Raw genomic sequence first — 23,365 nt, 5'->3', positions numbered from 1 at the left:
CCTCTGTGAGTTGTACTACAACTAAATCAACTTTTTGTCAAGTTATTGGGACATAGAAGCCAAAAGTTCACTACCACAAGTTTCATTAAATAAAATACATACCATTGTTACTTTCCATTTATTTCAAAAGGAAGACCCAAAGGAAAGTCTACGTGTCGATCAGCACCATGCTGATTTGCACCAGGTACAACACAAAAATGCATGTCTAGTTGTACTGGTGTAACCTACAAAGCTTTTATGTTTGTACTTGGTGCAAATAGACACTGTGCTTATTGGCACCTTAAAATTTCCCTTGAATGAATTATACAACAAAAGAACCATCATCTTTAATCAATCAAATAATACAAGAGGAAGAAGAATATGTGCAAAGAGTAGCCTGTTTCTGTTTCTTTCAAACCAAAAATTATTTTTCTCTGCAAAAAACAAATAAATTAAGCAACCTCCATGTCTGTATACTATCAAACAAGATTACTCACTTACGGTTCATCCGGAGGGACTGCAATTGAGCGGCAATATTTTCATAGTCTGGAAGCTTTGGATGAACATGACTAGGTTTCTTTGTACTTTCCTCTCTAGCTAAAGTACTACCACTTGATCCAGATGCCTTGGGAGTTTGTGTGTTACTTGATGATTGTGTTTTCCTGTCAAACTGGGATGCTTGTTCTGTTGTTGGTGTCTTCCTTTTTTCTTCATCCAAATATGTCTTGGACTTAGAGACTGGTCTTCCCAAGCTATGCTGTTCATGCTGTGACTGGATTCCTTGTTTTCCAACATCATAAGATTTCCTAGTATCTTTTTGTTGTTCTTCCGCTTCAGCAGTGTAAGATTTCCTTGTGGGTTTCTTGGTGTCTTGTGCTTCATTGGATAAATTCTTTATACTTTTCTTGACATCTTGTGCCCTGGCCTCGGGAAAATTCTGGGAAGATTTTCTTTCTAGACTTGAAGAACCAGATGTTTCTGACTTGATCTGAACCTGAGAAGAGAAGTTTGTTTCGGAACTGGGAGGAGAAACTTTTGTCCTTCGAGAAAATTGGCTAACCATGTGTTTTCTATTTATGTTGGGTTGTTTGGGAGATTCCACTTCTGAATCAGTGGAATCAAAATAAGTAACAGAACCTCTTGACCACCTTGGTTTTGTTTCAACCTCTTTGTCCAGCTTCATAACATCCGGTTTCCTCCTGTGACTTGAGATCTGCTGAGGAAGTTCTTCGTCAGAACTGTCAGTATCAAAATCATGATGGGAGGTCGTCATTCTTGAGCTGGATTTGCTCCCTTTCTTCATACTTCCAGAATGGACAGAGCTCAAAACACTTTGAGAAGCAGTAGACTGTGAGCTCGTGGCAGAAACCTCTTCAGATTTGTTGAATGAAGAGGTTTGATGAGCTCTTGTATATGGAGGAGTAATATAGCCCTTATGTCTAAGACCGCCTCTTAACTTTCCAAAGTTCAATTCATTCGCATAATCAGAATTAGATTCAGTTGACTTCTCTTCATCATCTATCAATGCAGCAGTTGAGTGTGACAAGTGGGCATTGTCCTTGGCTCCATCTGCCACTGAGAGCCTTGAATGGGAGGACTTTAATTGGTTTGTTCCGTCTATTGAACTGAACAATAATGATTCATCATTTGCATAGTCACCTTTCCTATAAGCATCTACCGAGTCTTTCTCATTAGATGAATGAGACAATTTTTTACTCTCAGTTCCACCAGTTTCACTAGATCTTGATCCATGACTCTGGGAGCGCTTCCTGATAAGCTCAGACTGGTCTATATCTTCAGTTTCAGAGCTCATGCCATCTGAATCATCAAAGGTTGCATGGACAAAATTCTCTGCCTGTGGTTTTTCCCCAGATGCCTCCTCCAACAAACTTTTAGGGGACTCGGGAGGCGAGTATCTTTCTACAAAAATTTGTGATGTCAAAGTAGAGTTTTCTGGCAACTTGCTGGTGTTCATTCTAGGGCTCCAATTATCACCTGTTACAGAGGGATGAGTAGGCGATTTTCTTTCAGGTGATGGAAAATAAAATTTGGACTGCTGGTCATCATATATGGGTTCTGTATGGAAACTAACAGCATCTTCATCATCTGAGCTAGATTTATCAAAAACTGCAGATACCACATCATAAGAACTTGTCTTCATATTTCCCTGGTAAACATGCTCTTCCTCGGCATTGGCAAAAAGGTCATTGCCAGCTTCATATACAGGCTTTTGGTTGTGATTGATATCACCATACCTTGAAGTGCTTGAATGAGAAGCACGAGGAACATTGTTAACTTCTACTGTTGTCCTCTCTTCTCCAAAATAGTTTTCATCTTCCTCATAGTCACTCATGCTTTGAGGTTCAAATTCACCAGTGTGCTTATAGGAAACCTCTTTTGCTTGACTATGCTCTTCTTTTGATAAGTTTGTCTCTCTAGAACTATCTGGTTCTCGAGGACTATGTAGCAAGTCATTATCAATTGAACTTTCAGATCTTGGAGAAGCCTGTGAACCTGAACTCCTTCCATTATCACCATCATCATGGTAAAATTTCCTACTAGCTTTCATCATATTATCATGTTCAGAACTGCCAACCTCATCTTGTAACCTAGAATCTCTACGAGTAAAGGATTTATCTGGGAAATCATGATGGCGCCGTTCAGCATTCCTTATTGAAGCACCAGAATATGCCTGCTGTTCATCTCTTTCAATGCTTACATGAGACCTCTTAGATTCGGTTTGATACTGCCCAGTCATCCTTGAAAGTTCTGCAGCCGCTCTTGCAGCCATACTTGCACGTTCTGCAGATTCAGCAGCTGCCTGTGCTGCAGATGTAGCATCCTTGAATTCCATATTCCAACTCTGCCTACCCATAGAGAAATTGCCATTCTCGGGAAATGATTGCCCAACTTCATTCATTTCAGACCTAAACCCTGATACAGGAACCAACACTGAGGTAAAAACCTAGATCCTGTATGCGCAATAAACTCACTAATGGCTAGATTAAAAATACCTGAATGTCTCCGATCAACTTGAGAAGAGTAAGAAAGCACTGTGCCACTAGTGCCACCTTGTGAAGCAAAACTAGGGGTTGTCATTGGGGATCCTTTTTTCTGTTCTGAGACATTGGATGATTCATTATACGCCTGACTATAGGTAGGTGGAGTTCTGACTTCTGAAGATTCAAAGCGAGGAGGATCTTCAAGCACCTTACTGGCCTTCTCGAAAGTATTCGGTCCATTCTGGTCAAGCATTTGGAGAAACTCAGTAATGACACAGAAAAGGAATTGACCAGAGTCCTACCTCAAGATAGTTTGATGAAATACTCGAGAGCTAATGAACAGTACCAGCAAGTCACTGGGTGGTAAATCTGATTCTCCGAATGAATTAGGATCCCATTTGACACCTTGCTCCTCAGCAATTGCAGTCAATATTTTAAGCTTGGTTTGTCCATCAGGTGCTTTAGCAGATAACTTCTCAACTAACTGAAAGAAAACATGACAAAATCAGTGAAGCTTGGTTGCTAACTTTACTATGCAAAACTAATCAGTTCACATTATATCACAGGTGAGACATATGAACTTACAAGGCGACTAACACCACAATCTGGACGCAGTTCAACGGCTCCAGTGATGAATTCATTCCCATATTTTACTTTAAAGTGCTTCCGGACATCTATAAGTTCTGGTATGTCTCCACATCTTGGTGATGCAAATACTACACTTGTAATGGCTTCCTTAAGGTCAATGGGACAGTTTCTGTAGATCAAAACAACATTATGATTTATGAAACCTTCAAGAAATCACTATGTCACTACAGATTAACTTTCCCTACACTACCATATGGTTTAACTTTTGATCAGTTTCTGGCAAGATTGAAATAATGCATTTTCCCACACTACAAGATGGCATATGTTTACATACTTTTGTGATTCAATAATAGGCAGGCGTGCCACAATTAACTCGCAGTATATCTCTAGAAGATCATATGCTGCCATCATCTTCTCTTCCCTAACAACATGTTCCACCTGCAAATTCAAGGACAAAATAAATGAATCTAAACCTTAATACAAATTATGTTGACCAGACCTTTACATCACTACTCAATGAATCCCTTTGTTTTACGAAATATCAAACAAAATCAGAAAATAAAAGAATCACAAACACATCGGCATCAATAAAACGACTGCACAAGGTCCATATAAGCTTGATTAAATGAAATCAGAAGCCAACTATTCACACAGAGAAAACCGGTGAATCAATAAAATGAAAATATGATAATTACGCGGATTCGAGCCGTTTGGTTCTGCCCTGATTCAAGCAACTGCGCCAGCTCCCTCTTCATCTGCTTCACTTGCACTTCCTTCTTATTCCTCATTAACTTCAGTCTCGATGATGCCAACTTTAGCGACGTCTTACTGCGTGTATATATCAGCAACCACACGATTCAACAAAAAATCACTTCAAATTTAACCACAAACTCAAAAAAAAATTACGTAAACACACATCAATCATCAAACTAGAAACTGAACTTTACAAATTAACAACAACAAAATCACCATTTAGCAGAATTGAAGCTTTTCGTGAGCTTCTCTTTGGAACTCCGCAAAAAATTACTCGATTTCTTCATGGCTTCGAGACCGTAAGTGATTCAAAGAAAGAAAGAAAAAAATCAACGGAATTAAGAACTGAAATCGTGAATTTGATGAACCGTATATATGATGATCTAATTGATCAACAAAAAAGCTTTGGAAAGAAATGATAAAAGGAAAGAATTAAAGGCGAATTTACAAGGAAAGAGAGAAGGAGATTCGTTGAAGTGTTAAATTGAAAGAAGGATGAGTGGACTTTTAGTTATCTGCGCTTCGAAGAATACATTTTTTAAAGCGGTGGGACAGCCAATGAAAGAATTATAAAATTAAATAATAAAAAAATATTAACTGCGTGTAAAATTTTACAAGTTTCTGTGTATTGACTTGACTGAGTCATGGGCGGAAAGATCAAAGAAAGACGCAACGACAAAAGGCAGAAAGCCGGAAATTGAAGTGAAAATAGGGAGAAGACGAAATTCACGCGAACAAGTTTGGAATCCCATATTCCACTCTTATTATTCCGTAATTAATGAATAACTAATAATGATTAGCATAATGTGTATGACCACCTATTTGGTAAAAATTTGTGTAAAATCAGTCTCACACAAGTAGGGGTGTGCATTCGGTTAACCGTTCGGTTAACCGAACCGTTTTAACCGAATCGAATTAATCGAAATTTTAAAACATTTAACCGTTAATCGAACCGAACCGAAGTATGTGTTACCGAATTAATCGAACCGAAAATTTTTTCGATTAATCGGTCAGTTAACCGAAATTTTTTAACCTAAAATATAAAATTCTAAAAATAACACCTAAAATAATAAATCCAATTAAAATAAAATACAAATCATCCATAACTTCAAATATTCAAACATCCATAACTTCAAATCTTCAATCTAATTAGTATTTAGTATTTATATTTAATTATTTATCTATACATATAAAAATTCGGTTAACCGTTCGGTTAATTCGGTTAACCAACATTCCAAACCGAATTAACCGTTAACCGAAATTTCAAGATTCCTTTAACCATTAACCGAACCGAATTTTTCGGTTCGGTTAATGGTTAATCGAAATTTTTCGGTTCGGTCGGTTAACCGAAAAATTTCGGTGAATTGCACACCCCTACACACAAGTGTTACTCATTTAAAACAGTAATTGAGATACCATCAAATTATATAGTAATTTTCATATAAATTTATGTTTATTTAATGATATCTACAATTATGATGGTTGATGTAAATAATTGAGGTAGTTGTATTTCGGCATCAAAGAAAGGGAAATTATGGCTTAGCAGTGGTGTCCTTTACAAACTGTCGAACATAAAACGACGTTAACGTGAACAGCCAGGTAAAGTCGTTTCAGCCACTAGAGCCGAAAAGTAGAAACACACGTAGCACGTCCGAAGGTTCCATAAATTATTGCTGATAACGCGCTCTGCGTACTAATCCTAAATCCTTATGGAATACGAAATCAAGTACCAGTCATGATTATGCATTTATGCCTGACCATTAAGGGTGGTTTGGTAATTGGCACCCTGATATGATTTTTATTATCATCTGGGTTCTGTGGGTTGTAGAAATAAATACAAAATAAGTTATGTGATAAAAATCAAGTACTCCAATCGTGATTATATTATATATTCATTTGTTTACTTCTTAAGCTAACCACACAAAAACATATTATGGAGTATATTATTGTGAATCATGAAATTGTATTCTTTTTAAATTCTAATCTTTTTAGATTTTAGAATATAGGTACAATCTCCTATATTTTAATTTTAGGAATAAAAAAATATTATAAATAAATAATTCTAGATAAAGAGGAATGAGAAAATAACAATTTTAATCCTTATTAATTGTTATAGAAAAATAATTGATTCAATACTTAAATTATAGGGTTGGGATCATGGTCCTACTCTAAAGTTAAAACAATGTGTTAAGTTTTTAAAGTGCGATGATACCAGCATTTATAATACGATGATCCCATGATTTTGTTGGATTTTTTTTTTTAAATCAAACAAGTATTAATTTCATTATTCCAGTGATAAATTCCTTCTCAGTATTTACCAATCTTTACATATGTGATTTATGTGTAGCTAACAGGCTAAACATGAAAATAAATCACAAATCGAACCAGGAGTTACATCAAACTTCATAGCAAGCAGAGATTGAATTTGTTGAGTCGCCATGAAATAAAAGATAATCTTCTACACTCAAATCAAACTATTGTCCCAAAATAAGAAGAGAAATTTAGACCCAAAAAAAAACAAATAATGTTTCTAGAGAAGGAGATTGACAATGAAAGTTTTTAAAAAACCCTAAATTGTACAAAATCTCCATAAGAATTTATATTCAAGTCATCAAACATGATCTTGAAACAAAAGAATAACTGGTATATCTACCCAAGAAAGCTAATCAAAGTTCAGTCTTTACGTTGTTCAACTGACTAAACAAAATGGCCATGTCCATACCTTGTACCATTGTTGGCACGGCTGTATCATAAGGACAGTCTCTAGAAAATCCTGCCTTTCCTGACTTCTGTACTTTCTGTATGCACTTCTTGAACTTCTCATGGCATTGGACATTTGTCAAACCTGAAAGTTAAGAGCATCTACGTAAAGAAATAGTAAACATACCAAACAGTGTTGGAAAGCATTTTCCACTCAGTAAATTGCACTATCATTAGTTTGGGAGAAGGCATATTCATAGTTATAGAGTATGATTTAACAATTGAAGTGTATAATTCGAAACTGCAAGAACACATCATGGAACCAAATGGTTTTCCCTGCTGTTTATCAAACATGCAGCATGCTACAAATTCCAAGTACTGTAATAAAAGCATTTTCAAACAGGAAAAGAGATTTCTCCACAAAATTGCAAAACACATTGTCAAAACTCAAAAGTCCCAAAAATGTAAAAGAAACAAATCGTGATTTTCAGTTGAAACATTGAACCAAAATGAACACTTGCCTAAAACAGGGAAATAACTGTTGCAGGTTTGCAATGACAAGCTAAGTACAACAAACAATATAAAATCCTGCAGACAAAGCTTACAATAACTCACTCAAATTTCAAGTGATTCAACTGAAATAAACAGCATCACCAGAGACATAAAAGTGTTGTGTAGGTTGAATCTAAAGTTAAATTGAAGGCATGTGCCCAAAAAAAGGAGGTAAATTGAATGTACTTAACAGTAGCATTGTGTTTCAGAGTACAAATGAGGTGTAGAGAAACTAGAATAGACAAGCCACTTTCAAACTAGGAATTATAGAATAGAGCCCTAACAATGCTAAGCTGTAACAAACTTTTTTTTTTTTTAAATAAAATAAAATCTAATGTGATAAATAAATTATCAATAGACTGGAAAGCCAACATTACCAGCTTTCTCTACACATTCATCGTGAATTTCGCAACAGGCATCAAGATCATCGCAAGGTTTCTCCCCTGGACATCCAGTCCAGCCTACTCCACAATACTTCCCATATTTAATTCCAATCGCTATTACAATTTTCATTAGAAATGTAAATAAAATTAGAAATATTGATCATTCATAGAAAATGTTATATATATATATATATATATATATATATATATATATATATATATATATATATATATATATATAGTCCATGTCAATATAATCAAGAGATTGGAGGGAACGGAGAAATACAGTTACAGTTTTCCGCAATACACGTTCTACTGCATCCAACCTGTCATTCACATCAAGCATCGGAATTCTTAGAGATTTTTATAGTAAAACAACATCTGCTTCATGAAAGTTGTACCTCCTACCGTGGTGAATGTACTACGCTGATGCAGGGTGAATTTTTGCATAGCATTATGATTTGGTTGGTGAGAATTACCTGAGACTTGTTACTGGATTCGGCGGTGGAAATTAGAAAGATGAAGAAGACGATGATTGTAACGAGGAATGAACCGGAGACACCTTTTCCGATGAGAAGTCCGGCGTGCCACTGCATCCTTTTTTCTTTCTTTTGCTTCTCCTTCGTTCTCTCTCTCTCTCTCTCACTCGTTTGCTTAGACAGTTAGACTTCGCCGGCGGATTTGTATTTGGATTTCTGGAGGTAACTATGTAAGCTTTGTGCAGAAACGTCGCTGTATTTGCGTAGCAAACGCTTTCTGATTGGTGGATCTCGTTCTGATTTTGATGAGTCGGATTGACCCGATGAACTACCGGTTACTGCCTGAGGGTAAAAATGGCATTATACTTCTCAGCATTTTTCTCATTTTTTTCGTGGTAAATGCAACCACGCATGCAAAACAGGCCACTAATATTCTAATAAAATGTTTGCCAAAAATAAAATTCTAATAAAATATGTATTTTGAATTTTATTATTTAGATAATAAATAGTAAATAGCATTTTTAATAAAATTTGATAATAATTTAATTACAAATTATGTAGAGACCAACATGTCTATTAAACATAAAAAATATGTTAACTATTATATAGTGTCATGACACTTGTTACTATTGCAAATGAATGGTTACGATCAAACCCAAATAGAATATATACTACTTTGTAAAAATTGAGTATTGCAACCAAAAAAAACATCAAAATATCATAATAAAATAATTATAATAATTAGATATATACTTAGGCTATTTGCACCCGTAAAAGAAATAAAGAATATGATAACTATTCATTACTCACTATCACAAACAAAAAAATTAAAATATACTGAAGATCCTCATCCTCATATTAAATATTGCCAAATTATTTGCTAAAACTTAGGCCTAGAGGCATTCATTTTTATTTAAAATACAAAAAAGCTACACATAATGTAATATAATAATGTTTATTCAGAATACCATTTTATTATTATTATTTTTTTTGAAAATCTTTTATTATTTGTTTATCTATATTTCAATGTTAATTTTTTGTATAAATATTTAATTTGTATAAATATTTAATTTGCATATTATGTATAAATATTTAATTTCCAAATCATTTTTGAGGCATCCAAATATTAACTTCACTTCTCAAAACGAATCAAAATTTTCAATGTTACCAAGTGCTGGTTCAAATCGAGAAGACTAAATTTTTTATTTTTTATTTTTGAAAAGTAGACTGAATTATTTAAACACAAGATCGGAAGTTCAAATTCATGTGGCAGTCGCATAATAACATTTCTTTTGTTACTTATGATAGTTTCAACATCAAAACATATAGTTCATCAACCTAGGTGCCTCTGAGAGTAGAAAAATTGGCACAAATTATTACAGCAAACAAATTTAGTCACTGATTTCTCAGCTTCAAAAATGTTTTGGAAGACAAAACCTTGCAGTATTGAGTGCCAGTCGCTCAGATTATCCTAACCAAGACAGAAAGATTGCGGTTACCAGTTCAGGCCTGAACAGTTTCTACCCAACTGGTTTTTTTTTTCAGGGATAGTAACCGGTGAACGTAAATCCCCTTCCTACTATCTCTCCAGCACAATACCATGCAAAGCATTCAAGGCCAAATAAAGCAGCGATGCCAGCATCCTCGACCTTCAATTCGTGCCTATTCTTCCATGCCTGCTTGACATAATCAAGTTCCTTCCAAAAGGCCTGGTTACGTGTGGGGATACTGAAAAATAATAGATTTAAGAAAACATTTATCGTTAGCAAGTGATGCAGTAACCTATACAAAATTTTCCAGCTTAAAAGTATGCCATTGAGCTTTGTTGCTTCAGCCATTTCAAATAACTGAACAAAGGCCATTACATGAAACTTAAGAATACTGAAACTCAGCATAATGTATTTGTGGCTCTCTGGGGGAATTGGGGAAAACAACAATTTTGGAACACTGGGGACACAGAATATGGTCATAGTCCTTTAATAAACTCCAAAAAAAACAACTACATTGTTACAATTTTCCACCAGGTACCGGAATGTAGTCAAATATATGCAGTTACGGGAAAGTAAGCTGCTCAATCAAAAATGGGAGTTAATGCACAATATTCACCTATTAAAATAGAATCATTACATAAATTAGTTTAAATGGTGATACTATTTTTTTTGGGGGGATATTAGGAAAGGATAATGACAAAGCAAAAAAGACTAAACAAATCTATGTTGGGGCAACACCAACAATGTCAGTAAAAATGAGCTGCTCCGCGCCTTCAAGGGAATGGTTAGAATGGTGGTACTTTAAAGCAAATAAAATATAATCTATAGCATAACAAATTTTAACCGGTGGAATAGAATGATGAGATGGAATTGTCTCTATAGTCTGAGAGCAAGGCCATCAGTGCATATTTGGGAGTTATTGTCAGATGTAATGTCCACTTGGAAGAGAGAGAGAGGGGGAGAGAGAAGGTTGAGAAGCATCTGCTAAATTGGGGTTCATGCTGACAGGGGGGTTGGGCATTAATGGTGGGATGGACGGATGCTGTGCGCGTATCGCGCACAGCAGCGCCCACTCAGGCACGTCAGGCGCGCCTGACTGTTCAGCTTTATTATTTTTTTTTTTAAATCTTATTAATTTTATTTTATTTTTCCTCTCCTCCCACTTTCTCTTTCCTAACCACACTTACAAAAACTCTTCAATTACCGTGAAATAACCCCATTGATGAGGATGCTCTGAGACGCTGGTTTTGTCATATTGCATACAACAGCTATGTACAATTTAGTTGCATAGACTACTCTTGTGGGCTGTGGCTATAGCAGAGCTAATTAACACAATGTCAACTCCATTGGTTAAACCCTAATCCCTGAAGATCATGCCAGCACAGAACAAGAGTCCTGTTGAACAATTCTCAGAAGAATAATTTAATGTCTTCAGTCAGCAGAAAACTACTTATAGGGCAAGTATACAGGTTAATTTAGTCAGCCACACAATTAAATGACAGCTTCTTCTACTAAAAATCCATACACCTAGTAGAATTGGGGGGTGGAGGTGGGGGTGGGGGAGAGAGATTCACTGATTTATCCACACTGAAATTTCACCCGCACTCCAAAGTCCAAATACTGAATGAACCTCTTTTCTTTCCAAATAGTCAAATACAAAAGAACTTCAAAGAAAAAAGCTTGCATTTTAAATACTTCAGAAATCAAAGATGCCCTTAGAAATGGAAAAAGTATAGCTCACCAGAAGTCAAAATCAATCCACTCATACTAATTTCAACTTGCAGGTTAAAACAAGAAGCGCAAGCAAGGATTGGAAATCTCCCATTCAGCAATTCTCCATCAACTAAGTTAAACTCAGGCACTCAGCATCCAGACTAGAAATAAATATGCAAAGAATCACCTGGCAAGACGAGTGTAGAAGAGCTGTTTAGATAATTCATTGCACTTTTCCACCGTGGGTGGCTCCACAATATACTGCTTGTTCTGCTCCAGTGTCTGTTTGTAGAGAGCACAACTATGCTTGGTGATAAACTGCTTGGCTTGGCATGCCTTTGATTGCAGTTGTTGAAACTTGGACGCCATCAGTTCTTCTTTTTAAAATATCCTAAAATTGAAAATAAGTTACAAACATCAATTGTGAACAAAATACTATCCGGATTTTGGCCATTTACTATGACAGTTGTAAACTAGTACCAAGTACCAACAAGGGATATTATATACAATCATGGCAATTTAGATATCAATAATCAATTAATATAAAAAATGATTCTTTTTTTACTTCATAGCTTCAAAAAACTAAATAGATGCTTTCAAACGAAACAATGAGAATATGAAAGGGAGTATCCATTTGATAAGCATTGAAGTATATCGTCCTTCTTGCAAATTTTTAAAAGAAAGTCATTTCACAAGGGAAAGAACACACAAGTGAGGAATGGCTACTTCATTCCCGGGATCAAATGAGGCGGTGAGGCCAATTGATTGCCACTTAACTAAAGAGCTCACATTCTTCAACTTTCATATAAATTGGGAGAGGCATGGATATGAAGATTATGAACTATCCTGTATTCCTGTTAGATAAAAGGTTTCATTTTTCTAGCATCTGAATTAACCCAGTGATACAGTCACATTAGAAAAACTGAAAGAGGCTTTAAGCTCCTTTCGGCTATCAATAACTACAATAGACAAATCCAAATAGAAACCATGCTATCATCGATAAATTCAGCCATTCCACTTAACACCCAATTCACGGATCACAAGGAACATCATCAATTGATTCAGTCAACAGGTATAGACTATATCGACTGGCAATTCAAAACCACGATCCACTTATCGACATAAGAGCATTGCACAGATTCACAGTTCAACTTCGACGCAGGAATGTCTAAATTTGTAAACAATAAAAAAAACACGAGATCTGGGAAAAACAACCTGAATACAGCGGATAAATAAAATGCACAAAATAAATAAATAAAAGGAATCATCGAAAGGGAATCGGAGTATAGGGATGCAAATATGGAGCTTCCGACTCACCGGGGTTTTGGTCAGAGAAGACGGCGAGGATTTGCTACTCCCGCCGCTGCGCTGCGTCTATTCTAGAAAGAGACTTTGAAGGGAGAAAGGAGAGCAATCGGAGTATCACACGCCCAAATAAAGTATTTCTACTGTTAAACCTCTCCTTGTTTTTATACAAATCCGTATATATTAGAATTTTGCTAGTGGGGACGAAAGATGAAAAAAAATTGAAAAATAAAAATAAAATACTTAGAAGCTTAGTCATAAATATTGTTAGATATTGACGAAAAAATAAAACACATTAAAATTTTATAAGAAAATATATTCATAAAAAATTATGAAAATTAATTAATTCGATAAAATGATTCGAATAAAAAACACAATATAAATTATACATCTCACTAGTAATATAAAATCATATTACGTATTTTATAACATTTGGTTTCTTAAGTCACCACAGTAAATTACTCTAAAGTCACACGTCCCACACTCAAAACTCCCGACTTGTCACCCACAATAATCTTGCAAATGTCTTTACGTTTAGTTTTGTTGGTTTTAACTTACGGAGTATTTGAATTTTGAATATTCTTATGTTAAAGGGCGGAATTGTAACTATAAAATTATAAATAGATTGTAGTACTTAAAAAAAAAAAAGATTTTAGTAAACTTAACTTGTAAAATTCATATTTTTATTTGAAATTGGTTGCTTTAAGGTCCATTATATTTTTATAGACAAAATTCATGTGCGATGATGAATTTAAAATTAACAAAAGTAAGCCTTTTACTCACCCCAACTTAAACCTATCGAGAGCTAACTCCATTCATGGAAAAAACAACAAATTTTAATTTTAATTACCTACTTTTATGATATTGTCAAATTTAGTTTTACTTTTTTTTTTTGAAAAATAGAAAATAGAATTAAATGTGATAACGTTACACTAGTCATCGAATAAAATTAGATTTTGATTAAACTAACATGACAAATAGTGACATACTTATAAAATAATTTTTTTTGAATATTTCTGATTCACTTACAATGTACTCCGTAATATTTATTTATAACTACTCTTTCAAATATTGCTAGACCGAATGAATTAAATCAATAAAAACCGGCTGCTTATATAAATTGCACACTATGACACCAACTGAAGAGCTCGCGTCCGAGAGATCTATCAAAGAGAAAAAGAATGGACGAGCAAGATATCGCAATCGGCGAAAATTTCCCTTTATTTTCGCGCAACAAAAAACGCTCACATAAACCCAAAACCACCAATTCCGCCGCCGACCCTCCCAGCACCGCCGCCGCAGACCAAAACCCTAAGAAGCTCGACAAGGAGGCCGATTCCAATCCCACCGCCTCCAATCACATCTCCTTTTCCGACTTAGGCCTCGCGGAATGGGCCCTCCAGACCTGCAAAGAGCTCGGCATGAAGAAACCCACTCCCGTCCAACGCCACTGCATTCCCAGAATCCTCGCCGGCCAAGACGTCCTGGGCATCGCCCAGACCGGTAGCGGCAAAACGGCGGCGTTTGCCCTTCCTCTCCTGCACCTCCTCGCCCAGGATCCCTACGGAGTGTTCGCTCTCGTCGTCACCCCCACCCGGGAGCTCGCGTACCAACTCGCCGAGCAGTTTCGCGCCCTAGGTTCCTGCTTGAACTTGCGGTGCGTAGAGGTGGTTGGAGGGATGGATTCCATCAATCAGGCCAAAACTCTGATGCGAAGACCCCACGTTGTAATAGCTACTCCCGGAAGAATCAAAACTCTTCTCCAACAGAATCCTGATATTCCTTCCATTTTCTCGAAAACCAAGGTAATTAATGTCCACCAAAGCGAAGCTATATTGTAATTGTGATTATTAATTGTAATTGTGATGAAAATGAAACATAGTGTGTTTTTGATAAATAGCTTATAGCTTTTATTTGATTGGATTAATAGGTTTGACTATTTGATAGCATTAGCGGATTATAGAAAAGTGTTTGGTACTTTTTTGAAAAGGTGATCTAAAATGTTGCTTTGAACAATTTTTTGAATTTTAGCATTTTGGAGGTCTAAGTTAAGCTGTTAGACAAAGCTAATTAATCAAACACTCATATTAACTGTTAAAGTTAAACAGCTAATAGTGATCAAATAAGTCAATTTTCTGATGAGCTAATTATGTTATCAAATAGGGCCATAGTGAAACTGTTCTTTTATTAATTGTTAGTTAAATGAAACATAGCTCATATAAGATATGCAACTGTAAACATATAAGACATACACTCATATTGTTCTTTTGATTCGGTGCAGTTCCTAGTTCTGGATGAAGCTGATAGAGTTCTAGATGTTGGTTTTGAAGAGGAACTGAAAGTAATTTTCCAATGTTTGCCAAAGAACCGCCAAACACTGCTATTTTCCGCAACAATGACTAGTGAATTGCAGACGTTGCTTGAGCTTTCTGTGAATAAGGCGTATTTCTATGAGGCATATGAGGGTTTCAAGACTGTAGAATCTCTGAAACAGCAGTATTTATTAACTCCATTGAACATTAAGGAGGTTTCTCTTTATTGTGTTTTGTCCAAAATGGAAGATATGGGCATTCGATCTGCCATAGTATTTGTTTCCACATGCAGGTACAATCTATTTGGTGCTCTTATACTATCATTTTACTTGTCTTCCTATTGTTTATAGCGAGGATCATCAGACAATGCCTGCATGGAAAAGTTTTCATTTATCTAGGAAATTGCTAAAAGGAATTTAATACTAAACACTAACATGGGGTCTAATCTTGAAAAGAAGATATAGTGTTGTAGAAGAAAGAGTTTTATGCTCTAGTCTAAGAAAAGAAGATGAGAAGATAACGGTATTTGATCTGGAAAATATTAACCTTTTGGAAAAGTATGCTGACCTTTAACTCTCTTGGCGATCACTTCTTTATGCTGGAAAAGTCACAGATGCTGTTTTGTGGTTGAGCAGGACTTGCCATTTTTTAAGCTTGTTATTGGAAGAACTTGATCTGGAAGCTGCTGCATTGCACTCGTTCAAGTCTCAGTCTTTGAGGCTCTCTGCACTTCATAAATTCAAATCTGGGAAGGTCCCTATCTTACTTGCAACTGATGTTGCCAGCCGTGGTTTAGACATTCCAACAGTTGATCTGGTGATAAATTATGATCTCCCAAGGTTGTAAACTTGATAAGATCTCATAATTTTGCCAACAATGATGTAGCAGCTCCTTATGCTGACTTTCCATTGTTCTGCTACAGGTTTCCACGCGATTATGTTCATCGTGTTGGTAGAACTGCAAGAGCAGGTAGAGGAGGGCTTGCTGCTAGTATAGTTACAGAGGCAAGAAGTCAATACACTTCTTCTTTGACAATCCTTTTTTTTTTTTCCCAGATTTTTAGCGAAACACGAACTTTCTTCTTTTGCTTTGCATTTCCTCTGTTGAGTTTTGACAAGTTGCATATTTGCGCTTTCCCGTGATACTGCAGTATGATGTGGAACTACTTCATGAAATAGAAGCTGTCCTTGGCAAACAATTGGAGGAGTTTGAATGCAAGGACAAAGATTCCAATGATAATATCACAAAGGTATATGACTGTTTTGTGTCCATAACACAAATATTTGGCTAGTCCCTGCCTTGTCCTAATATTCTGATTGCTTGTGAAGTTAATCATACTTTTCTTATACATGCTTTGAATCTCGAAGTGTTTGAGATTGATTGATCTTCATGTCTTGACAGAATTCAAACTCTAGGATTTTTGCTGCAACTTTCTGAACTTAGTTACTTTTCAGGTCTTCAAGGCTAGGCGTGTAGCAATAATGAAGATGATGGACGATGGGTTTGAGGAGAAAGCAAAATCCCGAAAAGCTCAGAAACTTAAGATGCTAGAAGAGAAAGGTTTGTTAAAGAACAAAAAGCGAAAGAGGGATAGAACTGGTATGCACTAGAAGAATGAATGCTTATGAAGCTCCAATGTACATCTGCAGAAATCCTAAAGGCAAGCAGAATGGCAAAATATCTTTTTCCTTTTGATTCTATTTATTATAATTTTTGTTGTATTTTTATTTTTATTTCTTAGTCTACATCATAATTTCATTGTAGCTCATAGAATGACATTGTGACATACTGCATCAAGAAAATTCATTTACATTGTAAGTTGAGGAAGACACATTATGAACATCATATGTTCCTTGTTTACCTTAAAAAATTCAACCAGCAATCTGTATCACTGTATGCCATTGCAGATTAACTGTCCCCACTTTAACTATATTAAAAAAAAATAAAAATAAAAATTGAAGTGTAGAATATGGATCTTGTTTGGCAGATGAGAGTTCATGGGCTGGAAAAGGGCCTATTAAGGGCTAATTATAGGCCTATTATTTTATGGATCATGGTATACCATTATAAAGCAAACCACTAACATATAAGGTTCATTTGTAATATATTAAAAATTTATTTTTAATATATTGAATGTTCATTTTTGAAGATTCATTATTTGTATACTGAATGTTTTATTATTTGGTATATTACTAAATAATAAATTTTTTGTACACAAATAATGAATCTTCAGTATATTAAAAATGAATATTTATTCATGATCCATAGTATAATTTGTAATTATAATGTGGATCTTGCAAAATGGACCCTTGATAAATGTTAATTTTTAATGTATTAAATATTTAAATAGTGTACTTAAAAATAAATTTTTAGTACATTAAAAACAAATCTTTAAATAAATGTATATTTAGAATTTGATGTCAATGGTGAACCATGTTAACCATGATCAGCGGTTGAACAATATAACGATTAACTATTGAGCTGGTGGGCCATCCAATATCAACATAACTGGTAATGATCATAAATAAAATAATGCTGTCAAATTATACCAATAACTCTTAGGTTTAGTAGTTTAATTAGTTGACCATTCACCTTTAAGTTAGATGTTTGAAACCCATATGGGGCAAATTTTATATGTATTTTAGTCCTCATGTATACAAAGCATTAGAGAATTATATATATGATGTTGTAAAATTCTCTTAAATATTAAAATGTGTCTGTATTGTATAAAGAGGAAAGGAGAAAATGCTTCTACATGAAACGTACGCGACAAGATAATGCCTATCAAAGCTACCATTCAATACACGTTTGTTTTCTGATAGACATGCCTAACATAATAACGTGACAAACTCATTTTCTCTCGAGTAACTTTCAAATAGTACTAATCAATTGCTTTTACGAGCCTAAACAAAATGATCTTGATGTGAATTGTCATATATATATATATATATATATATATATATATATATATATATATATATTTTCATTTTTAAAAGGAGATCAATGATTGGACTACAAAGGATTATTGATTTTCAATCTTTCAAACAAAAGGAGGACCGAGTAGTTTTCATAGGTCTTGAGACCACCACGCACAACTTCCATTATAAAATTACAATTCTAACCTTGAAAATTACAAATTCGATCTAATGAGTATATGATTCGTATCAAGAAAATGTAAGAGGTACATACCTATGACCTAGTTAAGTATAGGTTTGCCAAATTCTCTAAGAGCATCCTTATCAGTGTAAGCGTGATTAGAAAAGAGCATCCTTTTGGGTGATTTTTTAAGAGTTTTTGTAAGCGTGATTAGAAAAGAGAATATGGAGGAATGAGAAAAAAAGCAATTTTTGGCAAGTTTTTCTTTAAAAAAAAAACCCCAAAGCTGATATTAAACTCGCCGGACGCGCCCGTTTGGGACGCAAAGTGCGCCTCACTTGTGCACTTCTGTTCATATATATATACTCCTGCAAAAGCAAACAAGTAACATTTGCATTAAAAATGGTGTCCACATCAGTTCAAAAGTTCAATGGATAGTTTTTCTTTACTGACATAAACTTCTAAATAACCTCCATTGTGGATGCTTTAAAGACAATAACAAAAATTAATACCAACTGTACTTGATCACATCCAATCTAAAATGTTATTATTATATACACACAAATTCCGAACCATGGAATTAGATTCCTCCATCCCTAGATTTAAAAATAATAACTCATATTGGACAATCTCAGTTAAGTTGATCAAATTAGTAAATATAAGATTATAAGTTTGACTCCAATGAAGGTGACTTATTGATCTTTTTGGTTTGAGCCGATAAATTATGAACAACGTTAGTTTATATCCTTATAAAAAATAATACTCCGTAACTCATATTACGTAACTTGAGAGATTTCCTGGTAATAGTAAAAATTAAAATATATATAACTCAAATTGAAACTAATGTATGTTCCAATAGAATCCAGTCACATCATACCGTAAACACTGGTCAAAGTGATGTGGTTTGAGTAAAAAATGTGACTAAAAAAATCAAGAATTTAATTAAGGTATTAAATGCCCCCATTATTAACTTTGGTTCTGTTTTCCATGAAACGGCGAATTCTGGCGAGTGCGACTTGGAGTGTTTGTTCAGTCATATTAGCAAAACAAACTCTGAACCACCCCGGCTCCGAGCAATGGCAAGAAGATCCCGGCGAAATATTGAGCTTCACTTCACGCAAGAATTTTTCCCAGATTTCCAGTTCGCATTCCCGGGTGGGTTCTTTCAAGAATGGGCTCAAATTCATCCAGCAAAACAAGCCCGCGTTCCCTTTCAGGCAATCGATTCCGGCGGCTTTTAGCCCCTCCACTATCATGTCGTAGCGCCGCCTCAGTCTCTGGCGGTTGGTGTTTATGTAGTTGCGGGTGAAGTCCCTGTCGGACAGCATGGACGCCAAGAGCTGCTGCGTGTGCGAGGAGATTAAGGTGAAGCTCGACATTCGTCTGGCTGTCGTCACCACCTTGTCGTTGTAGGAGTATATGGTCCCCACGCGGAATCCCGGGAGGCCTAGATCCTTGGACAGGCTGTAGACGATGTGGCATCTCTCGGAATCTTTGTGGTTTCGGGATTCCAGAATCTCGGCAATGCTGATGAATTCGGAGGATGAGAATGCGGAGCCGGAGTAGATTTCGTCGGATACTAAATGGATGTTCTTCCTCGTCGCGAAATCCAGGATGTCTTCCAGGATTGATCTTTGAATGGTGGCGCCCAATGGGTTTGACGGGTTTGTTATTAGTATTCCTCTAATCTTTATCCCCTTGGTTTCAGCTTCATTGTATGCTGTCTCTAATGCCGTCCTAGTCACCTGAAAATTGGTTGAACTGTCACAATGGACCGGCACAATCTTCACTCCCGTTCTCCACCTCAAATCTCTATCAAATCTGTAAATAAATAAAAAAAAAGTACCATAAGTAAATCAGAATTATTGTCTCGTCATTCCCTGACAGTTACATTGCAGTGTGTAAGTTTCATCCTGTTGTGGGGTAATTTCTTACAGACACTAAAATATTAATTTTATCACATAATGAGCAGTAATAATGATTTATTCCACCAGATTTCTGTCTGGTTAAGTGTGAGGCCCTTGGAACAAGAGATGTGGGGTCTGTTGACGTCAGTAAGAATTATATATGTTTAGTCTAAACTAAAAGCTTACCCCGGATAGTAAGGGGTTGGGACGAGCAAAGCATCGCCGGGATCAGCTAGAATGAAGGTTAAGAGCTCGTTAGCAGCTGTGGCGCCGGCGGTAATGACAACTCTTTCAGGATCAAATCTTGCTCTCCCACCTCTAATCTGTTCCATGAAGGAAGCCATTGCTTTTCTGAAAGAGAGAAGCCCATGATAGTCTTGAAACAACGCGTTTTCCTTAAACCCGGAACTGCTTGTTCTGGTTTCAGGGTGCTTCTCCAAGTACTCCTCCAACAAATCAAACGAAACCTAAACAAACAAACAACAACGTAGTACTCACGTCAACAACATTATATTATCGTTACTACGTGTGGTAAGATGATGATGAAGATCGAACTTACTTGATTCTCTGCCAAACCCATTTGTATGACTCCCAACGGGTTATGCTTCTCATCAAAAGGGTTTTCGTCATATGCTTTCCACCCTGCAAAATACGGCGAGTTCTCGCCGTGGGTATCTGACACGGCAACCTTTGACAGCTCCACACAAGGTTGTTTTTGTTGCTCAATCTCAATACCCATGGCTAATAAATGTATCTAAAGTAATAATATCTTCAATTCTTCTCTTCTTCCCTTCTTCAATTCTCTCTCTTTCTTTGGGAGAGAGAGAGAGAGAGAATGAGAGATAAAAGGAAAGGAAGAGCAGAAGAGAAGTGTATGTGGGATAGAATGATGGGTTTTGTGAAAGGGCCTCTGATCTATATATATAGAGGAAACTAATAAGCTAAAATAAGATCAAAATTCAGCTTTTAGGAAGACTACATGTATATAATATATAGTGATTAAATATAATTGGTTGGTGACAACTGGTATATATACTTTTTCAATTTTCATAGCGTTTCTATATCTCAATCTTCATAAGATTCCCTTAGCAGATATAGTGGTTGATGGGGGTGTTGTTTTTAACTCAACAAATTAAAGCTATACCGCCGCCCATTGTTTTTGTTTTTGTTTTTTTAAACACTTCCACACTTTTTTTTTTTTAGAGTGGGAAGCGAATTTGTAATCATGCACTGTCGAGGTGTACAGTAGGTAAACACGCTTTTGTATAATAATTTGCACATTGCATACATATAAGAGGTGAATTGCACTAGGAAAATTTTATGCGACGGACTCGATTGAGAAGATATTGGTCAGAATCAAAATTGTGACATTCAAGTAATTTAGGTATGAGAATCATGAAGAATTAAAATCACTTTTGGTTTGACTTTAGTAACATATATACTAATATTTTTTGGGTGTAGCCCAGAGTTTCTACCGTCGAATACAGTGACTAATCCCCTCGTTGGATTGTAGGCACCTCTATTGGATGGGACAGCTGGCCTGGAGATTTAAGGCGGCTTCGTACCCAATTCTAATATTGTCACTTCTTAATGTTTGATTTTAAAATCAACCAAAAACATGTAGCTAGTGCATACTGCATTAGTGCATTAACTTTGTCATCTTATCACTTTTAGTGTTGCTGTTGAAGAATCGTCCTGACATGTAACAACCAAAGGAGAGTTTAATTTGTAGCAAAGATGGAGAGATTTACAACATTGGCATTATATTGAATTTGGAATTTTTTTTCCAAAAAAAGACTGAAAGATTCAATCTGTTATTTTGCCATTTCTTTAAAAAAGTTTTGAACCTAACAAATATCTGGGAAAAAACCTTAGAAATCTAGACTTTCTATTCCTTTGAGAAACTAACTTTAATTTGTGCTTTCAAGATATTTCTGTGTGTATGGAGTTTTGCCACCAAAATGAACGGTGAATACATTCAATTCATATTTAGCAAGATCAATAAAATGTAAAAGATACATATATACATGGATCAAGTATAAAAATGTATGAGATGAGTGATGTTTGGGAAATCATATATGGTAGCCAAAAATGGATTTTTAGATTGTGATTTGAATTGGGTTCGAGGTTGCCAGAAACTTTTGCATGTAAAGAAGCACTGTACTCTCATGGTCAAAATATTTTGATACCTGCTCGACATGAATACATATATGCATCTCTTCATTCTCTTGGTTCTCTCAAATAGGAGGTCACAAATTTGAACCCAAGTAATTTACAATTATATTCAAATTAAACTAAATTTGGTGAAAAAACTCAATTAAACTTCTGTCCTATTGTGCATATATAGAAATTATATTAAAATCTTTAAAATTTGACAAATTAAAATAATATATTTGTATTTTGAAACGATTATAATTTCCAACCCAAGAAAGAATCCAGCTAACTTGTGTAGTAACTTGTATACATTTACGAATGATCTCATAGGACTCACGAGTATAGGTGGTCTTTTTTTATTATTAGTCTCTCTCTCTATACACACGCAAATGTATCGAATTTCTACTATATACAACTTAAAAGTTCAAATTAAAATTTTCAAAAAAAAAACATTTTACATTTATAAAACGCATATATATTCAAATATTATTATACCCACCAATTAATACCTAAATCAATATAATTAAATTATTTTTAAAGTTAAAATAAAAAAAATTAAATATGATTATCAGAAGACATAAATGTTTGATTATTTTTTTTTCACCAATAAGCCTAAATATGATCATTGTAAAAAGTATTTGCACTTAATGAGATTCGTAGTACATTAAAATAATGTAATTTGCATTAAGACACATGTCAATAATGATCATTTGGATTAGGTACGTACTAAATTGGGTTTAAGGTACATTAATTAGGAAGCATGATGGATATATATAATATACATTCTATCATTGCAATCTAATTAACTAATTTATATAGTTAGAGACTTAAATACTAAATACTAACTAAATCACGAACTTCAGTTAGAGTGTTTAGAATTTCATTTTCTTTAAACCAAGTTTTAAGTTCGTTCTGTGGATGGAGTAATAACTTTTAAGAAAAATTTATTTTT

The 23,365-nt window shown here is 35.1% G+C and overlaps 5 protein-coding genes across 7 annotated transcripts; 1 reads left to right on the top strand and 4 right to left on the bottom strand.

Moving 5' to 3' along the window:
* Positions 1-57: 57 nt before the first annotated feature.
* On the bottom strand, positions 58-4,832 carry LOC116012603. Of its 2 annotated transcripts, none has more exons than XM_031252179.1 (7): positions 4,512-4,832; positions 4,265-4,397; positions 3,904-4,007; positions 3,567-3,738; positions 3,328-3,465; positions 2,994-3,222; positions 58-2,913 (listed from the first exon to the last, which is right to left on the bottom strand). In XM_031252179.1, the coding sequence occupies exons 2-7, from the start codon at positions 4,355-4,357 to the stop codon at positions 473-475; spliced, it is 3,177 nt and encodes a 1,058-aa protein (XP_031108039.1). In that variant the 5' UTR covers positions 4,358-4,397; positions 4,512-4,832; the 3' UTR covers positions 58-472. The 2 variants fall into 2 exon arrangements, with proteins under 2 accessions (XP_031108039.1, XP_031108038.1); XM_031252178.1 differs by having other exon boundaries at positions 4,539-4,832.
* A 1,825-nt stretch (positions 4,833-6,657) lies between these two features.
* Positions 6,658-8,694, bottom strand: LOC116013899 (probable phospholipase A2 homolog 1). Of its 2 annotated transcripts, XM_031253860.1 has the most exons (5): positions 8,437-8,694; positions 8,244-8,283; positions 7,952-8,071; positions 7,045-7,167; positions 6,658-6,759 (listed from the first exon to the last, which is right to left on the bottom strand). In XM_031253860.1, exons 1-5 carry the CDS (start codon positions 8,551-8,553, stop codon positions 6,719-6,721), a joined length of 441 nt encoding a protein of 146 aa, XP_031109720.1. In that variant the 5' UTR covers positions 8,554-8,694; the 3' UTR covers positions 6,658-6,718. The 2 variants fall into 2 exon arrangements, with proteins under 2 accessions (XP_031109720.1, XP_031109719.1); XM_031253859.1 differs by lacking the exon at positions 6,658-6,759 and having other exon boundaries at positions 6,762-7,167; positions 8,437-8,690.
* A 993-nt stretch (positions 8,695-9,687) lies between these two features.
* LOC116011715 lies at positions 9,688-13,093 on the bottom strand. Its single transcript, XM_031251118.1, has 3 exons — positions 12,957-13,093; positions 11,827-12,030; positions 9,688-10,164 (listed from the first exon to the last, which is right to left on the bottom strand). The coding sequence occupies exons 2-3, from the start codon at positions 12,006-12,008 to the stop codon at positions 9,978-9,980; spliced, it is 369 nt and encodes a 122-aa protein (XP_031106978.1). The 5' UTR covers positions 12,009-12,030; positions 12,957-13,093; the 3' UTR covers positions 9,688-9,977.
* A 998-nt stretch (positions 13,094-14,091) lies between these two features.
* Positions 14,092-17,138, top strand: LOC116011834 (DEAD-box ATP-dependent RNA helicase 36). The gene is made up of 6 exons (XM_031251251.1): positions 14,092-14,749; positions 15,226-15,548; positions 15,892-16,095; positions 16,179-16,260; positions 16,407-16,505; positions 16,711-17,138. The coding sequence occupies exons 1-6, from the start codon at positions 14,126-14,128 to the stop codon at positions 16,864-16,866; spliced, it is 1,488 nt and encodes a 495-aa protein (XP_031107111.1). The 5' UTR covers positions 14,092-14,125; the 3' UTR covers positions 16,867-17,138.
* Positions 17,139-19,223: 2,085 nt separating this feature from the next.
* On the bottom strand, positions 19,224-21,031 carry LOC116014164 (1-aminocyclopropane-1-carboxylate synthase 7-like). Its single transcript, XM_031254168.1, has 3 exons — positions 20,819-21,031; positions 20,446-20,726; positions 19,224-20,173 (listed from the first exon to the last, which is right to left on the bottom strand). Exons 1-3 carry the CDS (start codon positions 20,996-20,998, stop codon positions 19,303-19,305), a joined length of 1,332 nt encoding a protein of 443 aa, XP_031110028.1. The 5' UTR covers positions 20,999-21,031; the 3' UTR covers positions 19,224-19,302.
* Positions 21,032-23,365: the final 2,334 nt, after the last annotated feature.

Source organism: Ipomoea triloba, chromosome 3, assembly GCF_003576645.1.
Source record: "Ipomoea triloba cultivar NCNSP0323 chromosome 3, ASM357664v1".
NCBI lineage: Eukaryota > Viridiplantae > Streptophyta > Magnoliopsida > Solanales > Convolvulaceae > Ipomoea > Ipomoea triloba.
Note: the sequence above shows the minus strand (reverse complement) of the source record. Positions and strands in the feature narration are given on the sequence as shown.